Below are 22,147 nucleotides of genomic sequence, written 5' to 3'. Positions count from 1 at the left end.
TGGATAATGATTTTTTTCAATTTTGACCTATTTTTGACCCCTTAAAAACTATTTTTAACAGACTAAAGACCCATAAAAGAATGGTCTGTACAAAATCCAATTATTTGAGATCCCTAGCGCTGCTCTGTGACTTTTAGTTTCAGAAGAGATATAGTTTGAAAATATGGAGACAGACATATAGTCGTTTATATATCAGATTGCTGTTTTTATTTATTTATTTTTTTTTAAGAAAAACTTATTTTGATCTTTAAAAATATTTCCAGAAAATGTAAAATTTCCACACGTGGTCCCTGGCTGGAAATTGGTCCCACCAAATTACTGGACATCTCGATCCAAGTGGCTGACCTGCATCTGACCGATAATCAGTCTCTCTACCTGCAGGCAATTGCTGTGTGGGCAGTGGGCTGGAATGGAGATGTGCTTTGCCGAAGGGGAGTAACCCCCAGTACACCTCAAGTAATACCTTTTTTCTTTTTGTTTTTAAATTTATCTTGTAATCATTTTTAAGCATCGTTTTTTCTTGATTTGATTTGGTAAGTTATTGTGTCATAACTGTCAGGAACATCATGTTACATAGCAGTGAATGCTTGGCCCTCATTTGGTCACCCTTTTTGTTAACCGTAATGCAATGACAAATCTATGATTACAGGGTGAAACGATAAAATTGTCGCCATAGACAAGACTACATGATTCCATTTCCGTTTAATGAAAGCCAGTTTTCTTTTTTGTTGCAGACCGTTTACTAGTTGGCCAGTTGTGTACAAATCCCAAGAGCGATAGGAGCCTTCTATCATGTCTGAAAGTGACACAATGTTCAACGAACGAGGTTGGAGATGCATCACTGTACAACTCATGCTCTCTACCGATCCAAGTGATAACAGGACCATTGCTAGCCCCACAAAATGCAAATCTAGACGGTTCAACGCTTGAGGTGACAGCGCAACAAAGTTTCTGGCCACAGTTATGGTCTTTGGTGTGGTTTCAAGTGAGGGCCACATCATGCCACCTCACATCTTCAAAGTCAGCTTGAAAGTCAACATCAAAGTGTACATGGATGTGCTGAAGTGTGGTGATGCTCTGGTACAATCTGGTGGCCGTTGGCAGACCCTAGGTGTAGCAGCAGGACTCAGCACAGACCCACAAGTCCAAACAGACCCAAGCTTGACTTCAGAAGCAGTACTACAACTTTATACCCTTCTCTCACTGCCCCTCCCCCCTCCTCCTCCGTCCTGAACCCCCTGGATTACTTCATTCGGTCATACATCAAGAACATCACAAACATGGCCACCCACAACACCAAAGTCAGCTTGATCGATGCAATCGGCAGAACATTCACTGAGATCCTGCCGCTGCTTGTAGAAAAGGCATGCTTCCAGTTTCAGACCTATGTCGAGATGGTGATTGAAGCTGAAGGCAGTTACATTGAATAGATGTCAGCTCTATACATAATCAAGTTACCGTAATTGATTTTTTTCAATAAAAATTTTAAAATAAAGCTGCAGTGTTGTTTTTTTTAGGGTGACAATTTTATTGTTCCACCCTGTCGATAGGAAAATGCAAAATTTGAGGTATTTGTGATTTGCTGAAGACCCTACAATTCCTTGGCATAGACGTTATCCTAAGGTGAATCGATTACACTGGTATGGTTATGTAGAGCATTCATTCTCCTGATTCAACCATCGCAAGAGTATGAATATCATGAATCGCAGGAACTTTGACTGGCCAAGGAAAACTTAGAAGCAAGTGATGACACAAGATTGTACAGAGCGGAATTTATCAACAGCTGACCTGCTGAACCATGCGGACTCAGAGTGAGTTTGCGAAATATAAAATAAAACATTTGAACTCTACACAAAGGCAAAAACAAAGTTAAATGAAGAGTTTTTTTTAGTTCTCTTCCACCTCTCGCTCTCTCTTTCCCTCCACCTCTCGCTCTCTCTTTCCCTCCACCTCTCGCTCTCTCTTTCCCTCCACCTCTCGCTCTCTTTCTCTCACATATATATATATATATATATCTCCCTCTGCCTCTCTCTCTCTCTCTATATATATATATATATATCACTTTGTCTCACTCTGTCTTTCTCTCTCTCTCTCTCTCTCTCTCTCTCTCTCTCTATCTATATATTGTTTTTAAATCCCCAAAACAGTGTTTCATGGTAAACAACTGATGATCCCTTGAAAAATAAATTATTGGTATTATAGTAAATGCGAGAGCGAGTTGATGCAGTGATTGCAGGTGATTAAATGACTTACTGACTAGATGGTTTTCTAACGAATGATAAAAAATATTTTTTTGTATAGTTTTAAAGGTTAAAAACTTCAAAGACTATATATATATATATATATATATATATCCCTCTGTCTGTCTGTCTCTCTCTCTTTCTCTCTCTCTCTCATATATATATATATATAATCTTTCTCACTCTATCCTTCCATCTCTTTCTCTCCAGCTCTCTCTGTCTTTCCCGCCCTCTCTTTTTTTTTCTTTCTATATATCTCTTTCTCTCTCCAAGTTTGTACCGTAGATAATAAACAGAAAATGTTGTTGCAGAAATGTCTTTCGGTAATTATTGTTGAGAACTTATGAATAATCATTACTAGAATCCAATCCCAAGCGAAGCCAATAATTTGGTCAGAAGAAATCTCTTCAAAAACTTTTCAAATCATCAGCATCACTTTCTCCTTAATTTGTTGTATGCATAACTCACTTTTATCAATTTGATCCTCTTTGATTGCTTTTTTTCATTTTTTTCATGCTGCCTTTTTTGTTCATTGATTATTGATATTCATGATTTTTTAAGCTGTTTCTTTCTTTGTTTTTTTGTTTTGCTAATAGGGGTCTTACTGGCAGCACATCGCCACGGCCACAGACCAGCCATTCCAAGCCATATCTGTGGGTGGAGAATTCCGGGTGTGGGCCATTGCAAAAGATGGTTCAGCATGGTTCCGTTGTGGAGTTTCCCTTTCAAATCCTGCAGGTATTTATTTCAGAGACTACTGATCACATTAAATATACATTGGAAGCAGACATGTCAGTTCTCCACTTTTTAGCAAAATTCTATGGTTTTTGTTTGGAATTCCTCCTATATTAAAAAATCTAGTAGGACCTGTGTACTGACGTTGTCTGGTGGAAGCATATCACAAATCCAGAACAGATTCAGTAAATGATCCCCCTCCCCACCCCCACCTCCAATAATTGAACTAATTTCTCAGATAGTATCTGACCTGATGTTTTAGATCTTTAGGTTTTAAGTTTCATATCAACCTAATCATTTGCTCTGTCATTTCTCTATTAATAAAAACCATGTGATTTTTTTTTTTACACAGTGATCACCACTTATCAAGGCCCGGAAGCCAATCAGGGATAAGGGTTATTGCAAGTACATTACGTTAGTGTGGAGATTTGATGAAGTGTTTAATTAAGGGGGCAGTTCATTAGGAATTTGTTAACATTGGACTTGACATCCAAGTTGTAGTCCGGAGGGAAGCAGGCAGACGGAACAGAGTTCCATAGGCGTGCAGTTCTAAGACAGAAGCTTTGTTCATGGAATCTGCGTTTTGATTTAGGCACAGATATAGAGTGGGGGAAATTTTTCACAGTGGATTCAGCTAGATGGGTGTTTTTCGTGAAAGATTGGCGAGAGGGGACCAGAGATTGGAGTTCAGATGAGCACCTGCCATGAAAATAACGATAAAACAATGATAGGCTCGCAACGTCTCTTCTGTGGGAGAGAGGTTGCAGGGTAGAGAAAAGATCATCTCCCACTAAGCCACGAAGTCTATTTTGTACTCTGTCAAAGCATGATAGGCTGTTTTTGGCCGCTTCTGCCCAGATATGGCAACAGTATTCCATCCTTGGACATACTTGGCTTTTATATAGATAGAGAATTGCATCAGTAGTGAGATATCTTCTGGAGCGGTAGAAGGATCCCAACTTTCCAGCGACCTTGGCAACAGACTTGATGTACATGTTCCATTTCAGATCAGGAGTAAAGGTCAAACCCAGAAGCTTGTCAAAACACGGGGCCTTAAGATAAAAACAGATAAACAAATAATTTTCTTATATGTGATAAAGAGAGAGACAGGCGAACAGATAAACAAATAATTTCTCTTGTCATGGTATGCTTAGCTACATTGGATGCCCCTATACACACTAGGAACGATGAGAGCTCCTGTTTTCCCTGTCCAGAAGTCCCATGGTTTCATCAACTTCTGCTTTTAGGTTATCCCCAACCTTTAGAGTACAACTCGAACCCTTCCACTCCCTTTGCTATCTAACACTTTATTGTTAATCAATCACAGTGAATTTATGTTAAAGATCATAGATATATAAGAATACATAGATATATAAGAAGACGTTTATCAGTGACAATCCTAATTTAGTTGCCCCTCTCACACACGCAAAAGTAAAGTTTGACAGAAGGTCATTTGTTTTGGAGAGATCCAATTTCCTCAAAAGGTAACATTCTGAGTAGGACAGAAATAAAAATCACCTCAGTCTAGAAGGACCTCCTCTTTTAAGTGAGGACGTTACACCTTGATCCCAACCAGAAGGTAGATGAACAAAGTCACTTTAGTCAGCATTCGTTTTTTTTATACCAGTCAAAGTTTGCCTTAGCAATCAATCTGACTGACCTATGAGCTACTATCACAGCAACAAGCCCCCTTTTCTTTTTTTTTTCCTTTTTTTTCTTTTTTTTTTTTTCTTTTTTTTGTTTTGTCAGCTGAGTGCTAGCAGGTGCACTCTCTCAGGCAAAATCTCCTATTTTGAGAAGAGATTTGGTTTATTAGTAATTGCCTATGGTGCTCCTACGAGAATAAGCTGTTTATGGTTATTTTTCTATCAAGCTAGAGATTGTCCTCTATTTGGACAGTATATAAAGATATGTACAGAACAGGAAACTTTGATGGTTATGGCTACATTGAAAGAATGGAAAAGAGTTCTTGGGTTAGTAGAATAAAGACCTGGCCAGAGATATGTTGGTTTGGAAGTTATTTCTAAAAGCCCTCCAACACATGCTAGATGTTAAACTGATGATGACAACAACAATATGTCATTTTAGAGTTCACACAATAAGCCCTCTTGAAAATTATCAGCTGTTTAATCTATGGACATAAAATTCAACTGATCAGGGAGTCTATCATATGGAATGGACATTAATTTCTGTAGAATTTCAAGTGGCTTGATTCCATAGCATGAACCACTTTTTTTAAGAAGATCATTATTTTTCAAAGAACCTCTAGAGTTGTAAGCCATGTTTAGTTTCAGAAGAGTTTCCGATGGGTAGTTATTCTATACGAGTCCTGGAGATGAAGAATTCTCAGTGGACAGCTGTTCTGTACAAGTTCCAGACTTTTTGCAGCCAAAGAGCAAAAGATCCTTCTCATGTTGACACAAAAAAATATGTACAAGGTTCAATTTTTATGGAGCAATTCTGGTTTCTGATTGGTTGATAACAGAAGGGGAATTAATTTGATTCATTAGTTCTTAGTAGCACCATTTATAAACAGAATCTCCCAACATACCCGGTCCTAGATATGACCTTAAACTATATCCGATGGTGAGGCCCCAGCTTGCGGGCTTTGGGGAGTGTGGAGCTACCCTTTAATTGCCATTGCTCTCAGGTCCACTCTGACCCAGAGTAGTAGTATCAGTTAGGGACCCAACTATGGGTTAAATAGAAACCGACTTGGAAAAAAACAAATATATTCTATTAAAAAAGATTTCCTTCAAAATCACTGAATTCGGCATTAAATAACCTGAAAAGGGTTGATATGTTATAAAATAACCAACCAACCAACCAACCCAGCATACCCCATTATGAGTTTAAAATATTGCAACAGAGCTTAACCAATATTTTGGGTGGCCTCTTTAATCTAAATATTTTTCCCATTGCAGGCCTGCCGTTTGTCGCATGCACCTATGCATCTCCACTAAACAATCAGCATTGTGCATGTTTACATATGCACAGTTTATATCAAACCACAAAATAAAAACAGTACAAAGTTTGTAAAAAAAATGATCAAATTACTGTATTGGAAGAGCATCCATCCACATATTTACCTTTTAAATAGTTTTTTTTTTATTATTATTATTATTATTATTAGATATTGGACAAATAAATCCAGGAGTATGAAATAGTTGAATATAATGGAAACTGCTGAGAGTTTGGCAGGGTTTAACTTGAACGTTGTGAAAATAACACTCAAGATAAGAAGAGTAGTCCATATAATCCAAATAATGAAAATAAATCTTGCTTTCTTTTCTCACCATTGCCAAATAATCCTAGAGAGGCTTTAGTCATTTTGAAAATCGCTAAAAATCTATTTTTCTAATATAAATCCTGCCCATACCAATTCTTCTAAGAAAGTATAAACCCAGTTTCGATAAAAATCAAATGTTATAAATTTCTTTTCACATTCTCAGAAAACTGGGTTAATCTGAGAAATTTCTATTGTTTGCAAACAAACGTTATGCTTCAATGGAAGGTTCGAATTGACAAAGCAAAGCAAAAAAATAATTTTTTTCATTTTTGTTTTGAAGTTTACGTTAAACAAAAACTAACGTTGGCATGTCACTGCAAGCTAGTATTATTTTCTTTTAAAACATCTATTATGACCTGCATTCATTTCTCTGGTAATTTGGAAAAAAACAAAAAACAAAAACATAGTATTGCCAAAGAGCAATAACTTGAAAGTTTCAGACAATTTTTTTTTTTTTACACATTTTCTTTTTTTTTTATGTGTCAGCCTTATGAAGTTATATTAAAATGTTCAATTTTAGCCATCTTTTCCTAATATATAAGAAAATAAAACTCAATTTTTTTGGGGGGGGGGCATTTTCTTTATCATGATCCATACAGCCATTACGCCTATAAATAAAGTAAAGTAATCAGTTATATTTCCATTCATTTCATTTGAAAAAAGAAAGAAATAATAAAACATACCAAATGAAAGTTTTGGCTACATTTTTAACAGATGATTCTTGTCTTATTTTAAATGTGACAGTTTTATTACAAAGTCATATTAAAATGTTCAATTTAAGGTTTCTTAATATACAAGAAAATAAAATCCAATTTAAAAAAAGTCAGATTTTTTTTTATTCGTTTGTCTACTGTTTCACGAATGTGCATGCGTAAATAGTTCACTTGACAGATTCCTTATATTAAGAATAAGTAGGTTTGAAAACACATTTTTAAGATCAAGTGTCAAGCTGGTCTGATGGTTATCGTACTTAACTCGCTGTCTTTAGGTTTTGGTTTTGATCTTAGCTCGAGTGTTTTCCTTTTTACTTACAAGAAGTAAACTGTTTAGAAAAAAACATAATACTCGCATGTACATGTCTCAGTTTCTTTCTAGTTTTTTAACTTAAGGAATTTAACGTTACATTTAATGCTGGGCAACGCCGGGGTACATCTGCTAGTGTGAATAAATATATATATATATATATATATATATATATAGTGGAAATGGTAATTAATAAAAACTGAAGAAAGTGCTCAATACCGTTGTAGAGCAAATATGCGTTTTATTTTTTATTACCATATCTTTCTGTTAAGTTACATTATTGTTTCAGCTACCCGGCCGTTTTTTGGCCGTCTGTAGCTTCCTCAGACTTTTACAGAAGTGTTTCTTATTATGGGGTGAAAGAGTGAATGAGGTCAGGCACCCCTTCCCTGACCTCATTCACTCTTGCACTCTTTCATCCCATAATAATGAACACTTCTGTAAAAGTCTGAGGAAGCTACAGACGGTCAAAAAAATGGCCGGGTAGCTGAAACAATAATGTAACTTAACAGAAAGATATGGTAATAAAAAATAAAACGTGTGTTTATATATATATATATATATATATATATATATATATATTTAACAATAGAAAAATGCAAGCATGAAAAGTAATTTGCAGCATTAAGAATTGATTATTTAGTGTTATAAATTGAATTTTTTTTTTCAATTCTTAATGCTGCAATATTTTCAGTTATAAATTTATATTTTTTACTAGAATATCTTGTCCTTTTCTTCTCCAGTTTTACCAACTACTCCTTTACTTTCCCATATTTAAACTTAACCATATTACTTTTCATGCTCGCATTTTTCTATTGTAATCCATGATTTTTCTAGGCTTCCAGTAAATTCACTTTTTCTTTGTTTAATTTCAGTCTTATTTTTTCTGCCCCCATAAACATAACATATGCATATGTAATAACAATGTACGAAACTCGTCTGCTTTCAATAAAATCCTCCCCAATTATCTCTCTTTCATTCTCTCTGTTTCACTTGTTACTTCTCTTTTCACGAGAGCGGTGAATTGGTAGCAACAGTAGTCACTGAAGTAACGTGGTTGCTATGGAAACCAGTCATAAAAAACGTTGTTCACCTCCTTACGTTTCTTTACGATTTTAAACACTAGTAAATTAATCATAACTTTTGTTTTACTGAACGAAAATTGAAAAGAATTTTTTTTATATATAGCTGAGAAGGTAATCTATAAACTGTAATAATTGTTTGAAATTTGGTCGAAAAATGAGTGAGCGGTGAAGCTTTAAAGCAGTTCTAAATGACTAAAACTGCCACTTAACCATATATTCAAACATGGTAGTGTTTGAATGATAGAAAAATGATATGTCTTTCAAACGTCATCTTTGCTGAATTATAATGTTCTTCACACGTGCACACATGGAATAGGCAGGATTTACAGGAAAGGCCTGCATCTTTGGTTTTTTTTTTTTTGTTTTTTTTTTAGGAAGTCTTTGCTTTTTCTTCATAAAAAAAAATATGAAAAAAATACTTTTGCTTACGTGGGATACAATTGATTAAAAAAATCTTAATTTGTTATCATTGAAAATAGAATATAGAAAAATGCTTTTTAAACGTCATTCCTGCTAAACATTGATGCCATGCCATGAATCCAAGATTGATACTAAAAACTTTGGGATTCTATTTTCACAGTTAACTAATTAATTTCATTCTTTTTTTTTTTTTTGCCCCCATAAGCATAACATACGCATATGTAATAACAATGTATGACACTCGTCTGCTTTCAATAAAATCCCACCCAATTATCTCCCTTTCATTCTCTCTATTTCACTTGTTACTTCTCTTTTCACGAGAGCGGTGAATTGGTAGCAACAGTAGTTGCTGAAGTGACGCGGCTGTTATGGAAACCAGTCATATATACTATAAAAGTGAGAATGTGTGCGTGTGAGGACAACTCTCAACCTATATACTCAACGAATTTTTGATCTACAGACTTGAAATTTGGTATATAGGGTATTCAGACATGTGGAAAACTTTTTAATCGGTTAAGATTAAGTAGGTTTGAAAACACTTTTTAAAGATTGTCAAGCTGGCCTAATGATTATCGTACTTGACTCGCTTTCTTTACGCTGGAGTATTTTTTTTTTTAATTTTTTTACTTACAAGAAGTGCAAGAATATAATACTCGCATGCACATGTCTCAATTTCTTTTGATTTTTTAATTTTTTTTTTAAAGGAATTTAATGTTACATTTAATACCGGGCAACACTGGATATGTCTGCTAGTATATATATGAAGATATAAAAATGATATGCCTTCAAACGTTGTCCTTACTGAATTATAATGTTCTTCACAAACATGGACGCCATGTCCTAAATTCAATACTAAAAACCTTGGGATTCCATTTTCACTGTCAACTAATTAATTGTTCAGTTCAACAGCAATGGAAAATGTTATCTTATCTCGGCCCATTAGAACTCTCTGATAGCAGTCTTCATTATTAATAATGCTTGTGTATTCTATATTTTTCCAACACACACAGAAAATCTCTATTTAATTTTTTTAAACAACAGGAAACTGCTGGTTCCACGTGATTCCTCCGCCACCATCAGACCACGTACTTCATCAGATCTCTGTCGGCGTTACCAGTGTTTGGGCTGTAGACATTCAAGGAAATCTCTGGTTCCGTAACGACATCACACCCATATTTCCTGAAGGCACATGTTGGACTAAAATTTCTAGTCTGGTGAGAAGAGTTTCTGTTGGACCGAAAGACCAGGTGTGATATTTATTTTTTCTTTGTTTATATCTTTTTACCTTTTTCTTTTCCTTTCCTTCCTCTTTCTTTTTCCTGTTCTCTTTTTACTTTTTTCTTTTTACTTCCTTTTTCCTTTTTTCTTTTTCCTTTTTTTTCTTTTTCTTTTGTTTACCTTTACTGATATCAATTACTTACGACTTGGAAATATTACATACTAGCAAAGATACCCGTATTTTGCACGGGACTTTGCTCTACACTCGGGTACCCACTTGGTTGAGAAAGAAGTTGACTGGCGCCACGATGGCGGCCCCTGAAATGGTGGCGGACGCCAACTTGGTGTCCACCATTCCTAGGTGGGGAGTTTATGAAGAGCCACAAATATGACCGTAACCTTGAAAAACGGAGGAGGGGGACTGCCATCATGGCAGGTTTGGTCATGATCGGTCTAGTGGTGTGAGCTGCAGGAGAGTTGTGTACACACACGCGCACACGCATGTATCCTGTTACCTTTCCCTATCCCTCCTTATTTTTCTCTTTCCTCCTCCCCGTTTTCCTCCCACCTCTCCCCACCTTCCTTATTCTCCTCCACCCAGCCCATTCCTCTCTCTGAACATACACACACACACATAAACACAGACAACTGTCAGCGTTTTCGAACTGTTATTTCTTAAACCTATTTTGTTAGAGTATTTTATCAGTCAATTCTCAAGGTCGCATTCCTACTCTTTTGTTCTATTGTTCTGTTGCTCCCCATTCCAAATTCAGAGATCTAATAGAGATATTTGTTCTTGTACACAACCAACAAACAATGTCCTTTTATCTAACATCCTAACTTCCAATAATAATAGTTGGTTTGCTTAAAAAAAAAATTGAACAAGGTAACCTGGTGTTTCTCCGGCATAATCTAACATAGATTCCTGGTTGCACAAAGAGCAGTTTGTATCCAATGAATTGTTTATGATTGCTATTATGTTTTGGTATCAAATAAATCTCTCTGTGATGGGCATGAATGACAAGCGGAATGTGAAATAATAAAAGTATTTCACTTTAGAAAAAGATCAATTAAATGTTGTATGGCATAAAACCATGTGCTTCCTCACAACAACAATCGTCGACCCCAACACTGTTGTGTGTGCCATGGTTTCCTTCTGCTTCATTTTCTTTCTCTTCATTTTTCGTTCATGCCATATCAGTGTCCTTCACATTGGCCGCTGCCAGCGGAGTGTGCAGTGGCCCACAAGTATGAAAAATATGCAACACAATAGAAAAAACAGAAAACACAAACTCCAACACATTCTATAGATGTCCGTTGTAGTTTGGGTGTGTGTGTGATACTATCACCCCTCTAAATGCTAACGTCCAAAACATAGCTATCTGTCGAGGCTATGTTCATTACTTGGTTGATCAATTCGTCTCCCCATATGTTCCAAGCCACAACTACCTTCAACTGTGTCAAACTGAAAAATGTTGTCAATAATCACAAACTTAAGACTGTCCATAAACTATCGATGAACTCATTCTCATTCCTAAAACTGTCCTTAAATTAACTCTATATATATTGACCACTATGTCTGAGCCTTTGTCCTAGCCACTGCCACACCTTGATTAACAATCCTATTTCCAAACACCTTTGCGTACCTTGATGAACAACTTTCTGTTTATTAATCTTACTTTCTCTATTTTCGTTCTGATGATCAGCTATTGCTTCTTTTTGTCATATTTTGCCTTTTTTTTTTATTTATTTATTTATTAACTGTCTGCATCCCTACTCTTGGGGAGCCGAGACACAGACACTGCACCTGTCAGCTTTAAGGTTGTGCTACTCGACCTGCATAGCAGCATGGGTTTATTCTGCTCATGCTGAAAACTTAATAAGGCATACAGGATGAAATCGATCAACGTCTACAGGATGTCTGGAATCACTCCACTGCTGATCCATTGAGACAACAATAAATGCAGAGCATGACAAGCAGAACAATGACAATCACCATCCCTATTTGGATATCAAGAGGTGTTGCAGCAAATATACAATCCCGTAAGAGCTTTGCGAATGTCACAAGTCTCTGACAAAGAACACCAGCATCCTTCTGCCTGTGGTCAAAGACAACAACAAAAAGGCTCTTCTGGCTCCAAACTCTGAACTTCCCCGGAAAGTGTGATTAATACTCAACCGAGCTCAAGTGAAGGTTACTAACACAGGGAACAACCTGCAAAAGTGGAGCTATATACAGGATACTCTAACCCTAACTCAGTATCCCTGTGGTATCGACATGCAAACTATTGCACACATCGACACATGCTGTTCCCAAGCAAGGCATGCTTTAATGTGGACCTGAGGGATGCCTCGAACACCACCCGAAGATAGAGTGAAACACTATGATGATGATGATGACTTTGATGAAGAAGGGGGTTCCATAATATCATGTATATTTATAGCTGAAAAATTAAAGTGACTAGAGGTGCCTTACATAAGTTTCCAGACTTACACAGGAATTTAAAATTGTCATAGACTCTTGAAAATTCATTGTTATTGCTATATATCTAATGAGATGACTAACCAATTTTTATGATTTCAGGTTCAAATGAACAGCTACAACAGGAACTGGAATACACCCTACTAAAGCCTGAATGTCACAGCTAGCGAATTTCAAAAATGCAATCTGGACATGGGAACGGTTTAGAAGAATGATATGCAATAAAATTCTGTTTTAAACTTCGGAAAAAAAAATGCCAATGAAACGTATGGAATGCTTCAGATTGCTTTTGGACCATCGAGCATCAGTTTTTGAGTGGCATAAGAGATTCAAGGAGGGCAAAGAATCTGAGGGATAATGAGAGGTGTGGAGGCAGTAAGGAAGTCAGAACACCAGAATTGATTGGCCAAATAAAGAATTTCATGGATAAGGACTGTCGTGTGTCTATAGAGACAATAAATGCACAGTTTGATGTCAGTGTGGGAACTGTACACACAATTATTTATGTGGAACTGAAGATTCAAAAGATTTGCACAAAGTTTGCCCCAAGGGTGCTTTATTTGACCAAGATGGATATGAAGACAGTCTCTCACCCTCCCTATAGTCCAGACCTTGCTCCCTGTGACTTTTGGTTATTCCCTAAGTTCAAGTTGTCGTTATGAGATGATTGAGGAAATGAAGGAGACTGTGATGAGGGTCATTGACACACTCACACAAGCGGACTTTCATGGGGCCTTCTGGAAGTTGTTGGAACAGTACAAGTGGATTGCAGCTGGAGGAGATTACTTCAAAGGGGACTAGAGTTTCGTGTGTGTACTATCAAATAAAGTGCCCATATGAAAAGCAAGTCTGTAAACTTATTGAAGGCACCTCGTATTTGAGGATCTCGTGTATAACTCAAAAATCGAAAAACTTTTAAAATATATTTCAGGTTTGGGTGGTTGTAGATGCCAACTTCATGAAATCTGGCTGTGAGGGTGGAAGCGTCTACCAGAGAATGGGTATCACTGCTGAGTGTCAAACAGGAACAGGCTGGCAAAAGGTCATTGGAGTAAGTGTTTTATTTTTTATTTTTCCTTTATCTTTTTTTATGTACATTATAGATAAATTGGAGTGTTTTTCATTTATCTTCTCTTATGTACATTATAAATTGATCTGTGTATTTGAGAAAACGTGCAATGCGGTATTTTTTTTTTTTTTACAAGTGAATGAAAGGTGATGCGATGATACTTGCTAGAGAAAATGGGGGGGGGGGCTGAAAATATCTCTGACCAGCAAGACCACCCTAAAAGATATTCTCTCTGTTGAAAAATCAGTGAATGGTAGAAGTCCCGCTGGGATTGCCTTTCTGGGAAAAAACAATAACCAAACATATTTACAGTTAATCCCAACAAAATGGAGACAGTCTTAGTTGTTGGGGATTCTGTCATAGTAAGCCCCTCACCCAGAAGAGGGGAAGTTGAAGATTGGAAAGCAGGCAGTTGGTTTGGTGGAAGCTAACGAAGCATTTCAGCCACGAGGGCCCCCTCTGAGCAGGTTGGTTCTCCTTGGCTATCAGCCAAGAGACTTTGTTGATAGGATTTGTTTTGATCTGTTCAAGTAAAAATCCAATGCTGCAAGTCTGTCATTCACCTCAGTAGAATAAAGATTTGAAAGAAGTTATAAAGATCGATTTGAAAGAAAGAGATATAAATAAAGACCTGGGCAGAGATAGGTTTGTTTGGGAGTCAATTTCTGAAGATTGTTTTACATGTGTTGAACAGACGTTAAACCAAATATAATGTGTTACATAAAAAGGGTCGGGTTTGACTGGGAAAGTCTGAGTAATACCTTCAGGGTCAGAAATGACCCCAGACGGGCAAAATCAGATGATTTCTGTGCTGAGACTTTCTGTCTTATTTGCCGGCAAAATTTCAAGCAGAAAAAAGTGTGTTTGGGCGTGTACCCAATGAAAATATTACCATTTTCAACTGAATCGTGACAGACCACTAAAAATATTATTTTAAATTGAATTATGACAGACCAGCGAAAATAAGATTTAAAACAGACTGATGAAAATACTATGTGAAATTGAAGCATGACTAATCTGTTTTTTTTTGTGTTTTTTTTTTTTTTTTTAAATTTTATGGCATATCAACCATTAATTTCGGAAAAAAGGGTTTTAGACTTCCAGTTCTTTATATTTTCAAATGTTTATTCATGGTGTTTGGTTTGGTTTGGTTTGGTTTGGTTGTTTTGTAGAGGAAAACTTTTGTCTTTGGCTTTACAGAACATGATTGAGTTTTGGGAAAGGTGAAAAAAAAAATAACATCAATGTTTAGTACATTCAGGAAGCTAGTATCTTCAGCCAGCCTGATCTACTAGCATCAGAAAAGCATGACTGAACAATGAAAATCGAATATATAAAAGGCTATATGCCTGTCTCCATATTTTCAAACTCTATCTCTTCCGAAGCTAAAAGTCATAGAGCAGCGCTAGGAACCCCAATCGATTGGATTTTTTTACAGACCATTCATTTAATTTGGTTAAAATATTTTTTAAGGAGTCAAAAATGGGTTAAAATTGAAGAAATCATTAGACATTTTTGTACATTCATCTTGGTTTATTTTTCATTTTTAATCAGTTTATATGCGTGTCACATTGGTACAGTGGTAACGACACCAGCTTTGAATGCTACAGTCTTGCTTTCAGTTTCGATTCTAGCTGATGGCACCCAAATAGTTTTTTTTTTTTTTTAACTTTTAAAATCCTGATTCTATAATAATATATACTAAAATATATTTAAGCATATTTTATGACCGAGTAAAGCCAGGTGCCCTCCTTCCCTGCTAATATTATTTAAAGTTGAAGCATGGCAGACCAGCAAAAATACTATTCAAAATTTTAGCATGACCAACCAACAGGCAGACAGAGCCTCTTACAAAGATGCGTGGACAAATCTAAAAATTTAAATCAATGGACAGAGCTTCTTTTAAACTTCTTTAATAAAACCAATAAAACTTGTTCAGTGATAAAAATGCTATTTCAAAATTTAGCATGTGACAACGATCGTCAAACTGAACATTATTTCTGTTGTCTTCTTCTCTTTCCTCTTTTCGTGTTGTTCTGGTTGTGTTGTTGTCTCTCAGACACTGGTTACTGCCGAGAGAGTGCACTGGCTCATGGGTATAAAAATAAAACAAAAAAAAAACATAAACTCCGGCACTTTTTATAAATAAAAATCAAACTCTGGTTGCATGTGTGACACCATCGACCCTCTACACACTAATATCCACATCTTAGTTTTCTGTTGAAGTTGTGTTTATCAGTCAGTTGACCAATTCATTTCCCCGTTTCCCCTGAGCCACGATCTGCCTTCAACTGTCTCCAACTCTCAATTGTCTAACTGGCAACTGTCGTCAACGTCATATTCAAAACTGTCCCCCACCGTTCTTTCATGAACTGTCGCAAAACTCCTAGCCACTCCCCAAAGTATCCATAAGACAAATTCTAAATATATCTACATCTATTGTTCAGTACTTTTGTCACACTTTGACCAACAATCTCATCTCGGATTTTATTTTATGTGTATTTGTGAAAAACTTTCTATCAATTGTTCCACCAAGAAACTCATTTCCTCCTTTCTTTTGTCATGCTTCTATTTCTTTTTCTACCACATTTCCCAACACTGGAGGGGGGGGGGGTAGACAGCCAGTGTCTTGTATAGAAACATGTGCATTAAAAAAAAGGTACTTTTTGCATTTTCGAATGTCAGCTCTGCTGGTTTACAATTTATTTTGAAAATTTTTTTTTTTTTTTTTTGTACTATTTAATTAAAAAAGTTTTTACTATTTAATTTTTTGTTTACTTTTTTACTATTTCTTTTACTATTTTTTATTTATTTTTTACTATTTAATCTTGTTTTACTATTTAATTTTTTTTTTTTACTATATAATTTTTTTTTTTACTATTTAATTTTTTTTCTTTTTACTATTTAATTTTTTTTTTTTTTACTATTTAATTTTTTTTGTTTTTTTTACTATTTAATTTTTTTTGTTTTTTTACTATTTAATTTTTTTTTTTTTTTTTACTATTTAATTTATTTTTTTACTATTTAATTTTTTTTGTTTTTGTTTTTACTATTTAATTTTTTTTGTTTTTACTATTTAATTTTTTTTGTTTTTACTATTTATTGATTTATTTTTTTTTTTTTTCAGGGTGGATGGCAGCATGTTTCAATTCGTGGCTGCATGGATGACTTGATTGTTCCCACTCTTTGTATCTGAAGTTACAACGATTACTGCTGCTGCCATTGTTTGAAAACGAAATTTATCAAAGTCATTCAGAAACTGAAAAAACTTTAAAGCAGAACAAATATTCAAATGTCTGAAACTGCTTGGCCTGTTGACCTCTTCTACCAATTCATAATTATCGTCTCCGTCATTGGACATAAAAATAGCAACAACAAAAAAAAATTTTTTTTTAATGAGTTTTTTTTTATTTACAATTGCATATGAATTGACCATGACATTAACTGTGGTTTTTGGACCAATTTTATTTTTAAATTGTATAGAATTTTTTTTTTTATATTCGGTGTTTATAATTTGTTTCAATGTTTTATTTTTTTTTATATGCATATACTTAAAAAAAAAAAGACAGACAAATGAATTTCTTTTATGGTATTTAGATTTAAAATAATTTTAAAAATTTATCCTGAAACAGATCATAAAAGTTAAACAATCACAAAATGGTGACCATGAACGCAAGTTGTTTTTTCTAAGATTTTAATGTCAAAGCTGCAAACTAATTTTATACAATAGCAGATCATTTTTTTTTTTATTTTATTACAACTTTTATACGATATAATTTTAGATGTAAATACCTCACAAAAGCTTTAAAATCCCCCTTCTTCACAAAAGAAACAAGCAAAGTTAAGAGAGAATAAGTTAGATTAGTTATTAAAAATTACAAGAAATGAAATTTTGAACTTCGTGTGAAAGGGAAAGAATAAAAAAAGAATTCAGCATTTTTCTTTGTTTTGTTTTTGTTTTTTGTTTTCTCTTTTTTAACAATATAAAACATACAAAATAAGAAATGAAAGAAAAAAAAATAGGCAATGAATAAATGTTACCAAAAGCAATAAAAGCTACTTTTACTACGAGCAAAAATGGCCGAATAAAGATAGGGGGGGACATAGTTTTGAAAGCCGATTTAGCATAATCTTTTTTGTAGGTTTCCGACTACTTTTTGATTGTATTTGAAAAATTAAAGACTAAAGTTAATTTCTAAAAGAAAAAAAATATTTGTACTTGTGAAAAAAAAAGTTATGAAAAATGTTTTCAAGGCGAGCTAACCAATTCAGGTAAATTTTGAAGTTAATACAATTCATTGTAAAAATCCTTTGAAAAATAAATATTATTTTTCTGGGTCTATTTTAATGATGATTAGTAAAGTCCTAAGATATTGAATTAAATTAAAAAAACAAAAAAACACCTTATTTGTACAAAAAATACCTTAATTAGATTCTAAAAGCAAGAGATTCTCGCTTTGCAGAATATCAACAAAACCAAAGTCTCTAAAGATGGATTATACAGAAGCCCAAAATCTGAGACAGTGGAAAGGCTGTCTGAAAATGACGTCAGGTAGTTAAACGGTGGTAAGGGGTGCTGGTTTGTTGTTTTTTTTCCCAGCTGTGCATCTGTACATTCCTATCTTGAACGTTTGTATAATTTTTACCATTTTTTAATTTAATTTTTCTATGTTCCTGCTTTTAAATTAATTTTTATTTATTTTTCAAGATTATATAAAAATTATTTTATGCCGAAAGTTTCACATTCATGCAAGCAAGGAAAATCTTAGAATTTTACATATAAAAATTATGCGAAACCTGTAATTTAAAAAAGAAGTAGAAATATTTTTTGCAATTTTAATTTTTTTCTGTGAAAATATTAAATAAACAATGCTTAATTCAATGATAATAGTAGTTTGAGAAATTAATTTTTCTTCGAGTTACATCAAATTCATTAACACAGACCTTAGGAGCTTTTTTCATAATGTTTCTGTAAAAATTAATTTTTTTTTTTTAATTTATATAATTTTCATAAAAAAAGCAAAAATAAATTAATGCATTTTTTTTGTTTGTTTGTTTTTTTTACTACTGAAAACCATAACTTTAGTAAAGATATTTTTTTGTTTAAACAAAATAATACATTTCCACTAAGATTTAAATAAAAATTATGGATCCATTATATTCCGTGATCATTATTTGATAAATACTTAAAATTTCATTAAAATTGGTTAATTTCCTGATTTTTTAATTTTTAAGTAAAGGGAGGGGTCCAAATGCTAATACATTTTGAGCATTTGCTTTCATTTTGCACGCCATGGCTACTTTTCTTTATACTAAGATAATATTTTTTTGTGTTAAGTATTTTAAAACGTTTTTATTCCAATCAAAATTTTCAGTCAAATATGTAAGGTTAGAATGGCTGACAGATATATAATGACTCTGAATTTATATACAAAAAATTTTTTGTACTGCTCTCTTTCCAATTAAGTGGAAAAGTAAATTTTAAGACGTTTGGAGCAGGTATTGACTATTTCTTGAAAATTGAATTAACAGAAAAGAAAAAGGGGGTATTTGTCAAATTCCGGACAATATAATCAGCAATTTTCAAAACTAAGGTAAAATTCGTCATAGTTTTATCAGATTATTAAAATGCAGTAAAAATATGTTAAAATATTTTAAAATACAAAAAAAACAAACTTATCCAATCCAAGTAGGTAGAAAAATAATTTTTATTGCCTTTGGTAGCATTTATGTTTCCTTTACTCCTAATTTTTTTGTGTGCTAATTATTGTTAAAAATCATAATTTCTTCTGTTAACATTCAAAGAAGTTACCAAGTTGTCACTTTACAGCAAAATAATCTTTTCTTATGAAGGGAATGAGATTAGGTGAGAGAAAGATTGCTAATTCGAAACAGGAATATGTTTTTAAAATATAAGAAAATGTTGATTTCTCTTTATAATTTTATACTCTTAACGCTTTGCTTCAATTTACACGTACTCGGTCAAATAAGCTGAACTACAATAAATAGAATCAGTAAAGTGAAAACAGATTTTTTTTGTATTCACATTAATTGCCGAATAGGATTTACTTACATTTCCTCTTCACACCGAGTCCACATTCTAAGGCAAGTAGAAAATTTCGACAAAAAAATAATTGAAATAATTATTTCCCAAAAAGCTAATAAAAGCATGTTTCGTTTTCTTTTTTAGTAAATTGTCTCCCCTTAAAAGATCTTCAACTAAAATTCATTAGAAGAGTAATGTTTAAATTTAAGTGAAATTGAACATAACAGCAAATTATATATTCAACAAGCAAGGCTACTTGGCGTCGCCTGGGGTTCCAATTTATATAGAGAAGGTAGATTACAGGAAAAAATATAAATTAAAAAATAAATAAATAAAATAAAAAAACAATTATAATTTCAGGATAAAACCAGAGTAAAAATACTTATGCCTCAAATGAGGTTTGAACTCATAACCTCTGCATCTTACTATAGCATGTGAATGATTGAGCTCGAAAATCAGTTCTCTTCTTCTAATAGTCAAATGTTTATTGAAACCAGAATATGCTACATTATTTTTGCCCCCTCTTTTCTCTCAATTTTTCTTTCTCTACTTTGTCAGTTAAAGACAACAAAAGAAAAGATAGGAAAAAAATGAAAAGAACAAATAAAGACTTTCTTTCCTTCTATTTCACTAGTGAATCTTTAAAGATTTGTATTAATTTTTCCCCCAATGTTTAAGGATAGAGTAGGAGTACATCTGAATTAGGGAGTGAAAAACTCCCTCTTTCTTTATTTAAAATAATAAAATATTGATTAGAATTAAATATAAAAAAAACAATGAAATTAAAGATAAGTTTTGTTTTTAACAACCAAAAACAATATTAAAACTGACTGACTAAGCAGTTTTAAGTATGTAACTTTTGTTAACAAAATTATTTAATAAAAAAAATAGGGGAAAAATCGACCTATATGTATATACATTTTCTGTTGACTCCCTAGATATTTTTTTTGCAAACATTGCAATGGTTTTATTGCAATATCTAATTTTACAGTTATTTTCAATTCCACTTAAATTCTAATTTTTTTATGGAAATCACTCCAGACAAGGCATTAGGCCATTTGATTTAAGAAACCAAACAAAAAAATACTACTTCAAGATCAAAAACTAGCCAATGATGAGTGTTAGATGGATGGATTCCAACCCAGTAAACACCAATTCTTCTTCCTTTGTCAGAAACATTGCTCATGGAATGTGAGGACTAAAGGATAAAATAAGGGAAGTGGGAGTTACAAGGCTGCTGAAAGTAAATGCAATTTCTATTCTCTACATTACTCCTCTAAGAATTGTTGACGATTTACTAAAATGAAACCATCTTTATTAGGTATTTGCAAATGTTGTACCTTTCAATATTCATTTTTATTTCATACTTTTATTTTTGACTATTGTTCATCTTTACTTGTCTCCACATGAAGTCAGTTAGACACAGTTGGTTTTTAATATTGAGGAATTTCAGCACTCCCCCCCACCACCACCACCACCACCACCACCAAAAAAGGGGCTCTCTGGATCGGTAGAAAAATAAAAATTAGTGATGCTTTAGTTTCATCTCAATATTAAAAATCATAACTGCACAAAAATATGTACATAACTGTTAGGTTAAAGAAAAAAACAAAAAAAAAACACACAGATTGTACACTAAAATTCATACAAATTTACCTCATATTTTTGTTTTAAAAAATGAAATAAAATTTTATTGATAACTGTTTTCTAGCCTGTATTATTACAACGGTTATGTGAGATTGAAGTTTGAGTTATGGCCCTTGGCTATTTACCTTAATGAAGGTTGAAAATGGCTGCCAAGAGATTTCACTGATAAAATTTGATTTTTTTTTTAAACAAAAATACCTGATTAATTTGCATAATTTTTTATATACTGTCTTGTTTTGTTTGTTTTTTTAACCTAACACATGAGTATATAATGAAATTTTTGTGCTATTTTGTTTATCTTATTTTTACAAGTAGTTTTTAATATTGAAGTGAAACTGGAGAATCACTTAAAAATTCATTCTGTCTACAAGAATTTCTCCTTCATTGATCCATGACAGAAAATATAGTACACTTTGCTCCTGGACAAAAGGTCAATCTATCTTTTGTTTTTATCGCTTACTTCAACTGGAGAAAAATGCTTATGAGATTTGAATTAATGTCACCTTACTTAGAATGAAAGAAAAACAACAAAACAAAAACGTCCCTCTTCACTTTAATGTTTTTTGTAAAAAAACATTCTAGTGACTAACAGTGCTTTCTAATGATTATTATTTGCATAAGTATTTCTTCATTTTCCATATCAGTGGAGTCAGTTAGTTAGAATATGAGTTGTACGATTGTTTTTAACTCCTTTCTTATGACTCTATATGTCTAACTATATAAGAATTAATGTGTGTGTGTGTGTATAATGCCGGTGCTCAAATTCACCCCCTCCCTATCTATGAATATGTTTCCTAACTAGGAAACTACTTGATACAAGCACGTATTTATCTAGACAAACAACCTCCTGCTTTGAAAGTGGCACACATTAAATTGTGTAGCATGTACTGTGA

The 22,147-nt window shown here is 33.5% G+C and overlaps 1 protein-coding gene across 1 annotated transcript in view; it reads left to right on the top strand.

The window, feature by feature from the left end:
• The window catches only part of LOC145285884 (tectonin beta-propeller repeat-containing protein 1-like), a 179,256-nt gene extending 161,757 nt beyond the window's left edge, over window positions 1-17,499 (top strand). The window contains exons 19-23 of the mRNA XM_080134345.1: window positions 264-456; window positions 2,837-2,978; window positions 9,834-10,039; window positions 13,424-13,543; window positions 16,689-17,499. Of these exons, the coding sequence (XP_079990471.1) occupies window positions 264-456; window positions 2,837-2,978; window positions 9,834-10,039; window positions 13,424-13,543; window positions 16,689-16,757 (730 nt within the window). The 3' untranslated portion in view covers window positions 16,758-17,499. The remainder of the gene's footprint in view (window positions 1-263; window positions 457-2,836; window positions 2,979-9,833; window positions 10,040-13,423; window positions 13,544-16,688) is intronic.
• Window positions 17,500-22,147: the final 4,648 nt, after the last annotated feature.

This window comes from Euprymna scolopes, chromosome 10 (genome assembly GCF_053919585.1).
Source record: "Euprymna scolopes isolate OS-2025 chromosome 10, ASM5391958v1, whole genome shotgun sequence".
Classification (NCBI taxonomy): domain Eukaryota; kingdom Metazoa; phylum Mollusca; class Cephalopoda; order Sepiida; family Sepiolidae; genus Euprymna; species Euprymna scolopes.
Note: the sequence above shows the minus strand (reverse complement) of the source record. Positions and strands in the feature narration are given on the sequence as shown.